Source organism: Sturnira hondurensis, unplaced genomic scaffold (genome assembly GCF_014824575.4).
Source record: "Sturnira hondurensis isolate 20B ecotype Veracruz unplaced genomic scaffold, ASM1482457v3 Scaffold0000022, whole genome shotgun sequence".
In the NCBI taxonomy this organism is placed as follows: domain Eukaryota; kingdom Metazoa; phylum Chordata; class Mammalia; order Chiroptera; family Phyllostomidae; genus Sturnira; species Sturnira hondurensis.
Window position 1 is genome coordinate 1101619 of NW_028072653.1, and position 17730 is coordinate 1119348.

The 17730-nt window shown below is 42.8% G+C and overlaps 1 protein-coding gene across 8 annotated transcripts in view; it reads right to left on the minus strand.

Moving 5' to 3' along the window:
- The window catches only part of EBF1 (EBF transcription factor 1), a 380950-nt gene that overhangs the window by 360960 nt on the left and 2260 nt on the right, over nt 1-17730 (minus strand). For all 8 annotated transcript variants that reach the window (XM_037046891.1, XM_037046185.1, XM_037045547.1 and 5 more), the window contains exons 2-5: nt 17308-17464; nt 16678-16741; nt 15975-16030; nt 5635-5708 (exon numbers count right to left, since the gene is read on the minus strand). In XM_037046891.1, coding sequence (XP_036902786.1) covers nt 5635-5708; nt 15975-16030; nt 16678-16741; nt 17308-17464 — 351 coding nt within the window. The remainder of the gene's footprint in view (nt 1-5634; nt 5709-15974; nt 16031-16677; nt 16742-17307; nt 17465-17730) is intronic.

Genomic DNA, 17730 nt, shown 5'->3' on the forward strand with positions numbered 1-17730 from the left:
AGAACCCCCTCGAGGACAGGATCTCAGATCTTTTCTCCACCTTCATATCCCCAGCAACTAGAACAGAGCCTGGCACACTCTAGGAACTCTGAAAATATTTTTTTAATAAATGCATAGAAACTTCAAAGCCATAACCTATGGGGAGTGGGATACAAATGGGGAAGAATGGGGGGTACATATTTTACTGAAATACAATCTTCAGTCTTCTGCTTTACACTGCATTATGACTTTCCTATTGAAAAATTTAAAAATCAACCATCCGTGGGAGGAAGGTCTTCCCTTCTCCTGAGCTGACCTCCAGCCCCTGCAGCTCCCTAGCTCCAACTCCAGCACCAGGTAGAGCAAAGGCCTGTCTGCCTTCCCGTGACAGTGTTTCCTGCCCACAGGAGCCCCCTGTGCGCCGAGCGGACTTCCCCGACTTTCTTCTGCTGAACTCAGAAGGACCTGGAAAGATGGGCACCAACCTCCACCTTACACAAGGTGGGCCTTACCCAAGAAGGATGGCTGGAGGGCTCAGAAGGAAACAATACAGTACATAAGGCAGCAGACACAACAGCATTTCAAAGGAAAAGTCACAGTGGTAATGCAAGGACTCACAGGGATAAGTATGCCCTCCTTACTCTGTGATTGATGGGTCTCCTTCTATTCAAAAAGGTGTTTCTTAGGCTCCTACTTGTGTGTGAGGCCTGGTATTGGCTCCCTAAAGCAGGCATCTATCAGGGCCTTACAGTTCCCTAATTTGCTTTGTCGTGGGCAGGACTCCCACTATTTCACATCCCTTCTCAACCTACAACCCAAAGGAGAGCTTCAGGGCCCATCACAGGAGTGGGTACCCAGCCCGTGGGGCCCTAAGTACATTGCAGACTCAAAGCAGCAGCCTTTTCCCCCAGCAGGCTCATGCATCGCCTGGACAATTCTGCACACCCAAGGAGTCTCTTCCTTAGCAGCCTGACACAGGTGGCGCATCTCCAGTGAGCTGACACGTAGCCCCATCAATCAGGGCAAAAAACAGACGTTTCCTAGCCGTGGGACCTGCACATCCTCATCTTAGGAACATGCAACTTTTTTCCGTAAGTAGAGGCTCTCTCAACCGGAGAAAAACATTGTATCAATCTCTAAGCTTTGCAGTAAAAAAAGGAAAACATCTTACCTAACAACCCAAAGTGGCTGGAGAATAAGATATGGGAATTAACTGAAGAGTCTGATTAATAGTTGTAGAATAAGTCCATTCTTTCCCTCAGTTTACATACATTGTCGAGGCTTCCTATTCTCTTAAATAAGACAAAGATTTGCTTCTCTTTTTTTTTTTTGCTGGCCAACTTTCTCCTTGCCAGAGTCTCCCTCACTTCTTGCCACCCCCATAAAAACTGGCTCCACTCACTCGGGGCCTTTTGCAGCTTTTCTCAGGCTTCTTGTCCATCTGGAGCTCCCCAGCCTGTACAGGGATGGCTCCCCATCTTTGAAACACCCTCCTCTTATTTCTACAGCCTCTCCGCTCAAGCTGCTTTCCCCTAATTCTCGAGCACAGCACCCCTCCTTGCTACATGTGATTACTCCCCACAAATACATCCCAGGGCTCTTCGCTCTCTACTCTCCCACCGTTGTTGATCCCCTGTGGGCCCACAGCTTCAACTCTCACCTTTAGGAAGAGAGCTCTGAAGTTGGTTAGTTTTCACCCTGACTCTCTTCCCAGCTCCAGGCCACAGGGCCAACTACCTCGCAACCTCTCCACAGAGAGATCCTGCCCGGACCACTAAAAAAATGGGCCCAGACACTTCTTCCTGCACCCTCCTCCTCATTCCTGTGGCTGCGGCCTGCCTGCGTGTATGTATGTCCTGTCTTCTCTGAACGGCCCCAGTCCTTCGCCTCAGGTCTCCTCACGGTGGACCTCTCTACAGTGCAGTCCACTTATCAGCCCACGCGGTTCACCTCTCAGCTCTCCCACGGCAGGACTCATTCCTTTTTGGCTCAGCATCCCACAGTGCTGTGCACACCGCAGGTGCTTAAACAATGAATGAAAACATCCTGAAGCACCACACCTAGGATGCACAAAGTACGTAAATACTTTTGTAGACACATCACTTCCTTTCGAAGTTCTCTCCTCAGCCTTTCCGTCTGAATGACTACGTGCCGACCACCTAGCTAGACACTCAGTGTCACTTCTCTGGCTTCTACTACTTCGGCTTCTATTACTATGAATACTCTACTAATACTACTGCTACTACTATAAATAATAACAACAGACGTTCAGAACTCCCTATGTGTCGGGCACAATGCTACACATTTATGGGGATTAGAGCATTTAATCTTAACAGCCACCTATGGGATAATAGGTAGTTTCCCCACTTTCATACATGGAAGGCCCAAGGCACAGAGGAAAACTGTGTAACTTCCCTGCTATAGCAAGGAAGCTGGACTGTGCACCCACTGTTACAACATGCTGAGGGCTGTCAGAAGAGGACTGTCCACCTAACAAGGGGCCTTAGTTGAGGACAAAGGCCAGGGATGCGTCCCTGAAATGAGCATGCTGAAGTGGGAATCTGAAGGACACAATCAGAATAAGCCAGCAAAAGAGGAAGGAAGGAGAGGCCAGATCAAGGAAGAGGCTAACCCTGAGAACCAACTCACACCTCACCAGAAACCAGGCACTGACAATGGGGAGAGACCACTCTCCTTCACAGAGCGCCCACCCCCGAAATGGTCCTGTGCACTGGAGAGAAATCTGCTTCAGCCTGCCCAGGAGGCCAGAAGCCGGGCCCGTCTACCAAGCATAGTTCCTACTTTCCACTCTCATTTAAACACAGGATGTTGAGATGTACTTATAATCAAATAAATCCCTTATGGACTCCAGCTTTAAAAAAAAATCCTTCATGGGGGCCATGTTATTTTAAGACTTTAACGGCCAGGTATTAGCAAAATGTAATGACAGATTCCTATTTATCGAAAATGTGGACACTCTGCCAGAATTCCACAGAAAGCTCTAGGCCATTAAGTCAGAGGTTTTGCCTCAAAGAGTGGCAATAATTATAATCTGAGTCCTTTAGTCAGCTCATGCCAGGGGGTTATCCTCACACCAGAACAAAACAGATTTCTTAAATTTGTAACCACCTGAGACACAACTTTCTTCTCTCTTTTCCTTCCTTTTTATTTCTTTTTTTACTTTTTTCCTCCTTTCCCTGCAACAAAACAGAATCATCCCAAGCCCTTTCCTGTTGATGTAAATTCTGTGCCTCCTTTACCATCCCTCCAACGTACTATAAATACACAGCTTTTGTGACATAAATGCAAAGTTTTATTGTGCTGTTAGCCTTGATAGAAAGCACAGCAGAAAGTTGTTTAGAAATTAAATATCTAAAACATGCTATTTTAAAATCCAGGGCCCTCACTATTTCATGTCTGCAATGAAGAAATTTCATCTTGGGGAGAGCAAGCTGTCTTTCACACCATATGGCTAATGGTGGTGCATAGCAATTAGCCAGGCTGATTAATGGTGAACAGACTCTAATTTTATGCTTATAATTGAGCCTGCATTTGCACCCCTGGTGCAAATTCAGCACATCCCAACTTCCACTTACAACAGGCAAGAAATCAAGAGAAATAGGATGATGTGGAAAGTGAGATTTTTTTTTCCTAAAGCCCCCTAAAGAGCATCAGATTTGCAATTTAAAAAACTGTTAGCCACACAATAGATGACAGGTTGTGTAATAGGGTCACGGAGGCCTGGTAAACAAACAGTACCCTTACACATCTATAGGCAGCCAGGAAACCCCATAATCTGTAACATTAACAGGATGACATTTTGAATATGGCTTTTCCCTTTCAGCCTTGCAGTACAAACAGCATCATTTGCCTTCAGTGGCTTAAGAGTTTTATTTTTGCTATTTTTGTTTCTGAAAAATAGAAAGAACGTCAGCAGTAAAGCACAGCACCCAGCATAATAAAGTACTTTGGACCAATGAATTTCAAGAACAAGAAAAATACAAACTGCATTAATAAAGGGTAGGCTTGCGTGTGAAAGGCGTAATATATCTTTAAGGATTTCAAGAACAGAATTATTTCTTGCAGAGTCCAAACATGTACAGATATGAAATGCAAATCTATAACATATAGATATTTGTTGGCCTGTTGGTTGAGATCCATCTTCCTGTCTCCTGTTCTGCTGAAATCACATGTAATAGAACACTGAAAAGTCACTTTAATGACATGCTAATTGTGAGAATCTAAAATAGTCTGAAAAATAGTAATACAAAGGATGTCATGCTTTAATGCTTTTCAAAATGTTTTTACTCCTTTAATCCTAAAGAAATGCAAATCATCTGTAATTGTATGATTGTATACAGTATAACAATAATTTTTGCTTAATCATATTGTCTAAGAAATCTATGGCCACATTTTTGGATTTTGCTACTGCTTTAAAGTTAGAGAAAAGCAAACGGTTTTTGGAATAATTAACAAGTTTTATAAATCACTGAAGCAAAAAGTTGTGAAACTCCTGTATATTTTAGAATAATATAGTAGAATTAAGTTTTTAAAGGAAATTTTTAGATCCACATATACTTCTAGATAAAGAAGTTAATATTTGAGATTTTGGTCAGGAAACGCATTGAGCCCTTTCTAATTTATTTCCACCTGTAGACTGATTTCGCCACAAGTCCATGAGCAGCAAATAAAACCCGCCCACACTGAAGTCCTAACGGCATTGGTCAGGTCTTCACAGTCAGGAGCCAGGCCTGCTTTGTGCCAGGGAGAGCCTGCATGGCTAACAAAGCAATTAGGAGTCTTTCTCTGACACACAGTGGCATCTTCATGCTTTATCCAATTACTCAGAATATATCAGGAGCAAAGTACCAGTGTTATCTTATAAAGAATAAGAATTCTAAAGTGCAAGTTCAAAGGTGCTCTCTGGTCTACTCTCCCCCAGGTGGAGGACTTGGGGGTGGGGGGGTGGGGACCATGGAACTGAATGTGCTCCACAGGCCTGTTTTCCAATGTAGCTTCAGTCTGATATCATGCAAAAATAAAAACCCTCATTGGTGCATGACAGGAATGTTTATAGCTTTCAGGGACCCTGAGAAATATTAGGTACGTTGTCATAGTTATATACAGGAGTCAAGAGATTAAGAGATCAGAGTTGGGGGCGGGGGGGGCATAAAAGAAAATCCACACTCAATTTAAAGAGGAACGCTGCCTATGTCTGAGTGTCATATTTTCAAGTGGGAGAACTAAAAAGGGGAACTATACCTTAAGTCTTAGCAAACAGAGCCTTCTGCTGACATCAATAGAACTCTCACTCACTTCACTGGCAATGTCGTTGAGTGCATGTATCAACTCTAAAAGGGTCATATTGTGTGTTACTCGATTGAAAGGAAGAAGGGGAGGGTTCTACTCTGTGCCCATTAACAGTATGATATCAAAATGGAAATGTATGTCTTACAGGATGAAATCTAATAAATAATTGAGGACCACTCTGATGCCTGACAATTTGGTACAAAATACTCAGATCTAACCGTTCTTTTTAGGTTGCCTAATAGAAGATAAATGTGTACCCCAAAATAAACCTGAGTTCACCTAGATTTGGAATTCAAATCCATCTTCTCTTTGCTAATTAAAGGGAGAGAATACAATATTTCTTACCTGCACATGATCTCGTGTGTCAGCAAGACTCGGCACATTTCTGGGTTCTTGTCTTGGCCTTCATACACTATGGCCTGTGAACAAAGGCAGGAGTGGAGCTAAGAATGGAGTCAAGTAGCAGAGAACAAACTATCAAAATTGAGTTCTTGGTCACTCCACCCCTGCTGCAGGCTAATTAGCTTTCAGGAGCCTCAAGCCTCCGGGGCTGATCCTTTGGTGAGAACCAACCCAAAGTGAGTAGAAGGGGCACGTTCCTGTCTGGCCTGTCAGCCACCTTACAATGATACTCATCTTTGCATCGGTGTGTGAGACGCGCGTCTGTCCTCTCAACTCAGAATAAAAATAAACCTAAGCAGTGGCAAGAGGAAAACCCAGCAGGTTTATTGGGGTCCTACCGATGTCAAATACAGAAAAGAACACCTAGTTGTACGTCTTTGCCACCCCATTTACTACTTCCAGCCCCAACTTGTAGGCTCCGGAGGTGAGCAGTGGGAAACAAGGGGAGGCACCATCGATGAGTCTGTTCACTCACTGTCTCCTCTGAGATGATTCAACAACCAGGGAAAACCCTTCTTCCCACTGACGGGCTGGCAACACGTGCTCTCCAGGACGTACACCCACCCGAACAGTAATGCTCGCCAGCATCTGTGTGGGCTTAAGGCACACAGTCATCTCCCGAAACTAAGCAGAATTACATATGATTCTCAAAATATGGAGACCCAACCCACCCCACCAGCCAGGATGTTTCCCTCTGTTTTTAGTAATGTGTGTAACAAACATTTTGCCAAACACTAGGAAGTTTCCCTGCGATTTCAGCTTCCTGGAAGATCTACCTGTTAATACCTGCGCCAAAGGAAAACTCACAGCTACTAGTAGAACAGTGCTCTGCACTGGGATACAGTTTAACCCACTTAACACTGCACCACTGCGGAAGACTTCTACAACACAGCTTCAAATTGTCAGTAAAATTACTTTTACACATTCACAGAACCCTCAACTGCCGGGTGATAAAACTACTTAAATCAACCAGAGACCATCTTTATTTAGTACACATGGATGCTACAGTACATTGTAGCTGGCTCTAACATGTTTTATTTATGGATCTTGGACTTTCAGAGCCTGGAAGTCATGGGGAAAGCTTAAAACTCCATGTGTGGAGACCCCTGACCAGGCTCTCATACAGGCATCTAACTCCATACAAAACAAAAACAGCAACAAATTAAAAAATGACAAAGAGGGCCTGCTTAAAAAAGAAACAGTTCCCTACCACTGGCCCACCAAAATGATTTTTTATGGTTAGCTTATTATTTTAAAGTTTTACTTTGGCATAATTTTAGATGTACAGAAAAGTCTCAGCAATGTAAGAAGTCCAAGATATTCTTTACGCAGATTCCTCCAATGTTTACATTTTACTAAATTTGCTTTTTTACTTTTCTCTATTTTTTTTCTGAACCATTTAGGAGTAAATTACAGACACACCCTAAATACTTCAGCACGTACTTCCTTAAAACAAGGAATCTTTTTACACAACCACAGAATAATTATCTGAATCAAAAATTTAACAGATACAATAACCTAATCTAAAGACCTTACTGAGATTCACCAATTACCCAATAACATCCTTATAACAACAACAAAAAATCCCAATATAAATTATTGCACTCAGTTGTTACGAGTCCAATATGGAATATTCCTCAGTCTTTGTCCTTCATGACATCAACACTGTTGAAAAATACAGGCCAGTTCTTTTGGAGAATATCCTCCATTTGGGTTTGTCTGAAGTTTCCTCAGACTTAAAGTTACACAATTCAGGGCCGGAGAACCCCAGATACAGTGCCGAGTTCTCAGAGTATCAAATCTCACTGCCAACTAGGTCTGCTCCCAGCAGTAACCTCTGCCCACTTGGTGACGGTGGTGGCCCCTGTCCATGGGAGGTCACCAGCCGGACCCCCACACCTTGTGTAATTTGTAACTATCTTTTGGGGAGATCATCTGGATTGTGTTAATATTACATTATCCCTCAAATTTTCATCCTCTAGTTATGGCTCACATTGATGATTCTTTCCAGCGTTGTTAAAAAATAAAAACCTTTCAAATACCCAAGAAGTTGCTTTACTCAAGAAAAAATGCATTAAGGTAGTGGAAAGCATTTTGAAAACCCCAAAATTCTATCTGCCTGCTCTATTTACTGCAATCCCTGCTGGAAGGCCAAAACAACACTAAGTAACTGATTAGATCTCACACATGGTGCTAAAAAATTCTAATCACTCATTTCTGTAAAATCCTATCATCACTGTGTTTCGTATGTTCTCTTCGTACTCCTGATAAATTCTGTTTCAACTTTAGTTTTCTGTCATGCTAACTAACATAAGCTCCTTGGTAAATACAATAAATTCACAGGTATTGGTGAGGGGTTTTCCCTCCTCTTTAAAAAAAAAAAAAAAAGTTTGGTTCTTTTGGGGAGGAGGGAGTATCAGTTACCTCAGACCTTGTTTTGGTTATTTCTAGATGACATGTGTTATCTTTACTGAGGCTGTCAATCCCATTAGAATCAGTGGGCCCACGATAATATTCAACTAAAGACATGCTGCAAAAACACACGTGACACTGCAGACAGTCAATAATCCATGAACTCCCAGGAATCCCATGTTTTTGTCCGGGGCGACAGAACAGCATTTGCTGAAGGCCCAGGGCCTCCGTAACACATCTCGAATGCCAAACTGCCACTTGGCCTCTGGCAACAGAGTCAAGATGGAGAATCTTTCTCGAAAGCAAGCACAGAAAAATGAAAGCAGGAGTCTAGAGCTGCTCAGAAAGAGTTCGGAGCTCTGCGAAGAAACGAAGCATGAAGCTTCTGCTGCCGTCCCTTTCTCCTTGGGGCCTCCACGGACCCATATTTTCCTGCACCTGAGCACAGAGAAAGAGGTCCTCGCTGCTTCTGTGGCTTCTGAAATAAAAGCAGGTGAGACGGGGAGCCTTTTCACTTTGTGTGTAAAACTAAAATCCTTTGAAGAGAGTCAACTGGAACCTGGGTGTCACAGGGTTAGTTAGCTATGGAATGGAACTCCAAGACAGATCCACCTTCAATCTCACCAAAAGCAGTTTTTGTTACCCAAAAGGCTTGTTGAAAAACACACACACACACACACACACACTATATATATATAAAGTAAGAGTTTATGGGCCAGAAGTCTAATGAGATCCAATATAGAAAACCATGATAAATTCATTTTGATGACTATCACTAAGGCAGAAATTCATTTTGATGACTATCACTATCACCTCCCCCTTATCCACACCACTGATAGCCCCACGTCAATCAATTCTCTCCCACCTCCACTCAGTACACACACCAGAACTGGTTCACAGTTCAGCAAAGCCAGATGTTCAGCCTAAAAGCAAAGGGCCGCTTGAATACCAACTTAGGAAAAAGTTTCTACTTTTCTTCCTAACATAAGTATATGCCTCTGTAGGGTGTGAGTAAGGCTCATTGAGGCTGGATCAGCTGGGAGATCACGGAAGCATAGAGACAGCAGCGACCACTTTAAGTGAAACCATTTTAATAGACAGCTGGTTTAGGGCCCAAACAATGGGACACCAAGGAGGAGGCTTATTTTCATTCTCCATAGTAAATCATGCGCCTGCTCCCTGCAAGGAAGGTAGTCTGCTATGGGAGCGGCCAAGCCAACAATGGTTTAAATAAATCAGTGTGTTCGTTAGGAGCAAGGATGGGAGGACTGTTACAGAGATGGGCAGGAGGGAACGAGAAGGCACAGAAAATATGTTATTTAAATAAGTTGAACTGATGGTAAAGCAAGTTGAAGTTTTAAGCTAAGAAAAAAAGACCATATCAGGTAAAAAATAATGTTTACATTAATCCTCGCAATGGCAAATAAATGCATTAGAGTGGCAGGAATGCATGTTCAGGGAAAAAAGAATAAACAGAGTTAACTTCATCTCAACTTTAAAAACCTGGTGAAATTGACAAACAAGTTGTCAAAATTTGACATATTTGGAGATTCATTTTTCTGATATACTAATCTCCCTTTTCTTGATGCCCTCTTCTATTAGGCAGAAAGAAAATATGTGACTATTTTTAAACTCGATTAACTTTCAAATTTTAGAGTTTTTCCCAGAATGTTTTATAATTAACAAAAAATAAGAAGAAAATACGAATCATTAAACTTTTACATCCTTACGCAAAATGCAGAAGGTTTTACTGTGAGAGGGTAAAATGCCATCCATTTCAAATGCCCAATTATAAACTAACCTAACACATCTTTAAAAAGGTATAAATCAATCAATAGTGAAAATCCGCCTTGGTTGCCACAGTGTTAGAAGTCATCGTGTGAAGTATGATTCATCCCTGCTTTTCTAAAACATCACTGGGTTTTAAAAGTTAATTGAAACTTACTGTGGATAAAGACCACACAGTAAAACAAAAAAATACACCATGAATATACACCAGGATCGCACTTCAATAGGATGCCAAAGGAAATACAGAGAATTAAGCATGGCTTTGTTTACTTTTCTAATAGTTTTAACTCCTTGTGATCCAGGCCAACAGAAAGAAGGTAAGGAGAATACTTTGACTTTGGTTTGTCAAAATCCAAAAGGGTTTTAGAAACAAAATGTTTTTATTAGACTTTTTTGTTTACAATCACACAATAGGAGATTTGTCATCATTAATTTAGAAAGACAAAAAGAAAGATGGAAGGAGGGAGGAAGGGAGGAGATGAGGAAGGAGGGAAGGTCTATAACAAAAATTGAAACTTGAAAATATGTTACTCTTTTTTCCACATATAAAAGGCCAAACATAACACTTTACCTTATCAGTTCACTTAAAAAAATTAGTTCATGAATGTGCCTCCTTCAACCAGAAGGAAAGCACCTCTAAATACAAACTGTCAACAAGGCTTTGTCAGCAAATTACCAAGAATTGAAACTAATCAAAAAATAATTTCAAGACCTACAATATCAACATACTGTGATTGATCATTTCATCTGACCACTAAGTTCCACTCCTTGTCATTTAAAAAAAAGGAAAAAAGTGCTAGTTAATGTAATCATAGAAATTTCCAGAAGGTTGAAGGAGCCCTAGATAAAAATTAACCTGTGCCAAAGAAAACACTACAAATCTGACATTTCATAAACAATTGTGTCAAAGAGCAATTCAACATAATAGTGGGATAAAATTTTAAAAATTATTTTGTTTCAATTAGCAGTTTGGCTACTGTTGAACAAATTACGAAGATGTAATTTCAGCAGCTAAGCAGGCTGTTTTCAGGACTGACTTAGGAAAGTTACAAAGGAATGATATCATATTCAGTATGCTGTTCAGTTATATCACAGCCCTGAATAAAAAGAGAATGTGTACCAAAAGCAGTTAGCTTTAGAATGCATCTTTTATGCATCAAAGAAATAAAATCCCTTATATTATTCAAACGCCAAGATAAAAACTGAATCATTCTAACAACCCCATATTATATTTCCTTTTCCAGGGGCAATAAAAGATATTTCACTTATATGGTTTAACTACATTTACATCTGCATTAGTAGATTCAACTGGCTCTGTCAACCCAATGGGACAATATTAATAATAGCAATGATAATAAAATAATAAAAGCAGCTAATTTATTAAGCACTTAATGTGTGCCCATCAATGTTCTAGGCACTTCACATGTATGAGTTCATATAATTCTCACAACAAGCTTCGAGGTAGGTGCTACCATCATTGCAGTTAGTTTGATTCCAAGTGTTTACATATTCTAATTACTCGCTAAGACCAAATTATGCTCGCTCAACAACTATATAAACAATTCACCAACGTCCAAACCCTCCTCTTTCCTGCCTCTCAGCAATATAAGTAAAGGCCTAAGAACAGTCTATTGGTGTAGCCACACAAGTTCGGTAAATGCATCACTGCTAATATGTTCGTTTTTAATGCTGTTCAAACATTCACATGGAAACAGCTCTAGCGTAAATATCCCCGAACAAATGGCTGTATATTATCCAGGAGGGAGCAGTTGGACCGCCAGACTGGGGAAGTACTAGGCCATCTGGCTCCGGCAATCTCTCCAAAACCATCAGCTTTGTTTGCACCCCCAGACTCCAAACAACACATTTTCCACTGTGATGAGTTTACATTTTCCCAAACACAGGTCCTGATCATGCATAAAAATTCCAAACTTCTTCATTCCTCTATGTGCAAGGAAATTTAAATCACCTGCCTTTCTGACGTTACCAAAGGAGAGAGAAAGCTGCTGAAATATGGCTCCTGACTATAATCTTGCCCTGTCCTTTTTTTTTTATTTGTTCGTTTCCCCAAATGTATGAAAGAACCTCTCCGCTGGCCGAGTGAATTCCTTTGGAACGTATTGATATACGAAAAATGTGTTTATCTACCAATGAAGAACCATGAACTGAAAGGGTTGTTAATCAAATCTACGGAGCTGTGGCAGGATGTAATGAAACAATCAATAGGGAAAAATGCACTTGCATCAATAACTCAAAGTACTGGGAACATCAAAACAAATATATAAAGATTAGTTGGGAAGAGAAATATGACAGCATTTATGATTATTGTGCCTCGAAACTCCCACGGGGCAAGGACCCTTCAGAGTCCCCTCACCATGCCACCTACCTTCGAATTCTACACATGCAAGGATGATGTGGGCACTGGTTCTCCCTTTCCAAAGGGGAGAAAAAAAGGAAAGCTTTTGCTTGGGGACAAGGAGTATTCTGCTTAAGGTAACTTTATGGAATTTGGTACCTTTCTTCAAATTCTAAAAATGTTACTTTTTTTAAAGCAAGATCTTAGGAAAGAAGGTACAGTCAAGGCTACTTGAAAATAAATAACCCAGGGAAGCAATCACAGAAGGTAATCGTATTTCAAATGCTACATGAACATCTGAAAGGAGGCACATTAGGCCTCAGACCTCCACCCCCAGGTTCATTTGAGCTTCTGCAGTAGATGCTGTTTCTGGATGCAACAGCCATGAACTTCTGGATCCTAGGGGCCTTTTTGCATGCTCACTAATGGAATACCAAAAACAGCAATGACACAAAAACAACCTATTTTTAGTCCAGCTAAACTTGGTTTTGAACAACCCTTCCCAAAAGCAAGCCTCTTATTTTCTAGTTGGTGGATGAATTTTTAAAATATCATTATAGCCTCTGTGGTTTATAAGAGACATTGAGGAATAAAGGGACTCACATCCTTACACATTCATTTCTAACGGAGCTTCGTCTTTCTGGTAGAGTCCCAAATTAAGAGTCATTACCCAAAATGGTGTAATGAGACACTCTGAAAAGGTGTGAAACACTGTCTCATACCAACGCATCTTGGTTGAGTACATATCTGTTTGAGCTCAATGATTCTAACTCTGCCCAAGATCAGAAACATTCGATGAAAATACGGAGTACACAGCTAGTTTTGGATTTTGCTTGCCAAAGATTCCCTTTGAGTTTTAACCCCATCTTGTGAGTCAAAGACAGGACATCACGCACATAAAGCTGCATCTCTGATCTGAAAAAACGTTCTGATAAACAAGCAGCTAAGGAAAGACTTGAACTGTAGCCTCATATTCGCTTCAAAATGCCTGATGTTATTAGAACTCATCCCATCACTAAAATTATTCCAGTCTGCATTCTAAGTATCAAAATCCTGCGTCCATCTAGAAGAATTTCATGCGGGGTTAGGGGAGGTGTAACCAATTAGTCAGCTTACATCAAGACTTACTTCTGATAAAAGAGGTCACTGCACATTTAACTAAAATCGAAAATTTAAGAAGATTTTTAATCAGACTTGGTAGTTAATTATCTTAGAATAATTCAAGCTAAATGAGAATCCACTGTTTCACTCATCAGGGCTAAAATGTAATAATTATGTCACAGCTAAGGAAAGTCATGCTTCTTCAAACCGATGTGCCTTTTAAAGACTACTGTGTTAACTGTGTACACAAGAGGCTAACCTACTTCCCAAACTCTTACAGCACATAATCAACCAACAGGCAACCAGAGAATGGGCAAGGCATGCCTTTCAAAGTGAAAGCTACACAGAAGGCAGTAGACAATTATTCTGAAAGCAAACAGGTGTGACTCAAAAAAATCTTTGATATTTTTTAAACTAAATTCAGAGAATTTTTTAAACCTTTTTTCAGGTCACTGCCCACCAAAATAAAGAACAGCATACATTGATAATCTTAACTTCCAGGGAGACGTCACATGGTGGCAAATGACTTTCTCATACCTGCTATTATTAAAAATAAACTGTACCTTTTCTGGCCCCCCCCCCCCACACACACACACACATACACAACTGACTTCATGATATCCAGAGGTCAAAGAATGCCTTAAGCTGTAGTTTTTCTTAATCGCTCTGACTTTGTTAGTAAAATGATATTTGATGTAATACTTTATAAAAATCATAAAAATGCTTTTATAAAAATCTGAAAGATCACTCTCCCACCACATGAAAGTGTGTAAAGTCTGCTCAGCTCATAATGAGAAGAATCAATTTCTGTTGGTGCTTTTTTGTGTCAGGGGTCTAAAATAAAGCTTTGTGAGGAGTTAATAACTTCAAACGTGTCCTTGTTTTGTGCTCTTTACAATTGTCCCTTTCAGAGTGTTTTCTGTAATTTAGTATTTAAGTGGTCAATATTGCACAAGCAGACAGGCCTTCTATACTAGTTTGTGGGGATGTTTTATCTTCCAAATAGTAAATTCTAATAAATGCATATGGAATATGTATTAGAGTTCATGATTCCCCCCATCTCCCCCTCCCATCTTTTCTTTGCTGTGATGAGAATGGCAGGAAAGGATATCCAGGGTATCAAAGACAATTTTTAAAAACAAAACTCCACTTAAGACACTTGTTTTGATATCATAAAAAAAGTTACTGAAATCAAGCTTTTGTGTTTCTGCTTAGCAGGAAAATTTTTTTAACAAAATACAACATGTCCAATTGAAAGGGAATTATCGTATATAATAATCAAAACCAATAAAAAAGACCAAAACTAAAAGTATAAATGTAGATTTACCCTGAACAATCAACTAAGAAATAAATAGACCCTCACAAAAGTCAAATTTTTAGGCAAATACTTGAAATAAATTTCAACAAACACTTATTATTTTTAAAATACATTTCTAACCCTCACTTTTCTACTTGGTTCACAATGAACTATGAGAGTAATAATAAAAATTAACTATTATTAAATTTTTTCTTGCTGATTTTAAAACTTCCAACAGCTTAATGATGGGCATTTTGAACATGTTTAAGCCACAGCTTACCTAAAAACAAGTTTTAAATATGCATGTATTCTCTAATCTGAAGCCTTCCAAACTAGTGTCAATGAAAGATCACCCCCCTTATTTTAAAGGAAAATGTTTAAATCACAATCAAGCAAATATGTTTTAACCCTCTTCCTAAATTGGTAGTTTGTATACAATGCATAACTTTTCTCTTTGTTCTGATTCCTTTCCCTCCATCCAGTAAAGCTGTCTTCTTTTTTCTAAGTCCTCCAACTACCTAACCAGCTACTTAATTCTGAAACTAAACTTTTTCCCTAAAATTAAAAAGAAAAGAGCTCTTGCGCCTCATTAAAATGTCAGGCCTCTCTTCTGACTGGGCTCATAATTGTATCTTTTAAGCCGTAACTCAAACTTAATGTACACTCCCTGACTCACGCATGTTGGGGAGCTAAAGAAAAATGCCGTCTATGTACCTTTAAGACCACAAGCTCACTCACGCTGCCTGGCTTCCTGCCAAACTTGGAGGCAAAAGCAGGAAGATTTTTGCAAAATATCCTTTAACAATTGTGGCTCCCTCTTCCAACACGGCCACCACCACTACCACCTCCTTCTGAAACATCTGTGAAGTGGCTCATCTGTGCTCTCAGCCCTTCTCACCATTCCTAGAGAAACTACCTTTGCCCTCATCCACTCCCTCTCCCCTCCGCCTCCCGAGGGAGGCCCAGGTGGTTTGAGTTTCACAAGTTCCTCCCACTCCACACTAGGGTCCCTGGGCACCTTCTGTGCCCCCTGAGGCTTCCCGGCCGGGTCAAAGAAAGTTGAGATCACATTCTCCCCACTCAGCACCCGGTAGCCTTAATGCACAAGGTCCCAGTTTCCTTTAGAAAGAGCCGTCGAGCCATTTGCCGCGTGCTCAAGTGCACGTGTGGATCAGCACTAGGAAACCTGCCCTAAGGGCCCCGGTCCGCGGTAGGCCCTGGTGTTTAGAGTTCGAGTCCCAGCCCCCTGCTATGGAGGACCCACTTTCTAGACTCCCCTAAATTTTGCCTCCCTAGAGTACCCCTGCGGCGCGAAATGAAGAAACTTACTTGTTTTGTCATGGAGTCGATGAGGCGCACGTAGAAATCCTGTTCCGTCCTTATCCCTGGGGGAGCGAGGGAAGGAATAGGGGAACGAAGGAGAATTAAGTGAGAGGGGATCTGCGCGAAAACAAACAAACAAACAAACAAACAAACAAACAAAGAATGGGGCTCCAAGGCTCAGGGAATTCCAACTGCCCCAGAGCAGCACAGACGGGACCCCTCCCGTTCCCCAGGATGCAGACCAGGGCCTGCAAGCCAGCCCCCCAAGCACTGCAGCGGGGAGTGGGGCTGAACCCCCACCTGGCTCCTCTCCCTTCCCAGGGTGGAAGACCCTCTGCACACTCTCCGGGAGCCTTCACGGACAGGATTTCTCTAGCCCCCCCCTGAGCCCAAAAAACTTTGGGCTTGGAGACTGGACGAAGCGGAGGGACTGGGCCTTAAAGGGGGGAGGAGGGGAAAGCGGCCCAACAAGAGTAGATGAACTACACCTGGCCCCAGGTAAGTACGGGCCCAACACCGCAGTCCACGGGCCAGTCAAGGACTCCTCAGGTGAAACCGCCTCAGGCGAAACTCAGGTGAGGCCAGTATATACCGAGGATGGTGGACAACAAGTGAGTTTTGCTGGGGCTCTTGTCCACCTGGAGCTCTCCGCGCGCCCTGCCCTCAGCCGGAGCCCCGGGGTGCTGGCGCGGACCGACGGGAGCCTCACCATTGCTGTAGAGGAGCTGCAGCCGGTAATGAATCCCATTATTGGTCTTTTCGCTGTTGGCTTCCTGGGTTGCATCAGGACGAAAAGACACAAGAAACGCAGGAGAGAGGCCGACGTGAGATCGTGGACCGACTTCGAGGCAACTTTCCCATCTGGGCCCCTAGCCGGGGAGCCAGACAGACCCGAGAGCGGCAGAAATTGCGTCCAACTGTGATCCCTCTGCCGCCCCACCAACCAACCCGACCCTTACTGCTCCCTCTTCCCTTCCAGAAAATTCCGTGGGACGCGTGCAGGCGATCCCCATCCCCCGGGGGCTCGGGCCTGGGCCCTGAGCAGGGGCAAGAGCCGCGCTTGGTCGCACGGTCGAGGGCGGGTTCATCCTGAATGCCCTTAACTCTGGAGTACGAAGCCCGACTCGACTCTCTCCAGCTCTGCGGGCTCCGTGCAAACTTTCTTGGAGCAGAACCTCATGGACAAGGGGCCGGGGTTCGCCCAGGACGGGAAGTGGCTTGGGGGACCCCGCGCAGGAATGTGTTATGCATGCTTTGCGCTGGCGGAGAAGCGCGCCTCCCGAAGCGCCTGGGCCTGCTCCTGCCGGGGGCGAGGGGCAGTAGCTTTGTGCCCACTTACTTTTTCTTTCTCCACGAACCCCACAAAGGCTGTCCTCTCGATCTCCACGGGCTGGCCCTGTCTGTCGTAGAGGGCCAGGACGAAGTGGAAGAAGTTGGATTTCCTCAGATTGGAAGGCGGTTGCTTCTCAAAGTGAGCCCGGGCCAGACCCACCCCGCTGCGGCCAAAGACGCAGAGTTAGACGGCTTAGCGGCACACGGACTCGCGACCCCTTGTCACCCCGTACGCACGCGCCTCTTCTACCCTCCCAACGCCCGGTGGGCGCCCCCACGCCGTCTCCGGCGCCCCGGGCCCACCCAACGACGGAATGTGCGTGTTGTCGCGTGTCCTGTCTCCCCGCGGAGCACAGGGCGCGCCCCCCGAAGTCGCAGAAGCGCTGAGAAAGTTCTGTTTGGGTGTTGCGCAGGAGGTAAAATGCTGTGA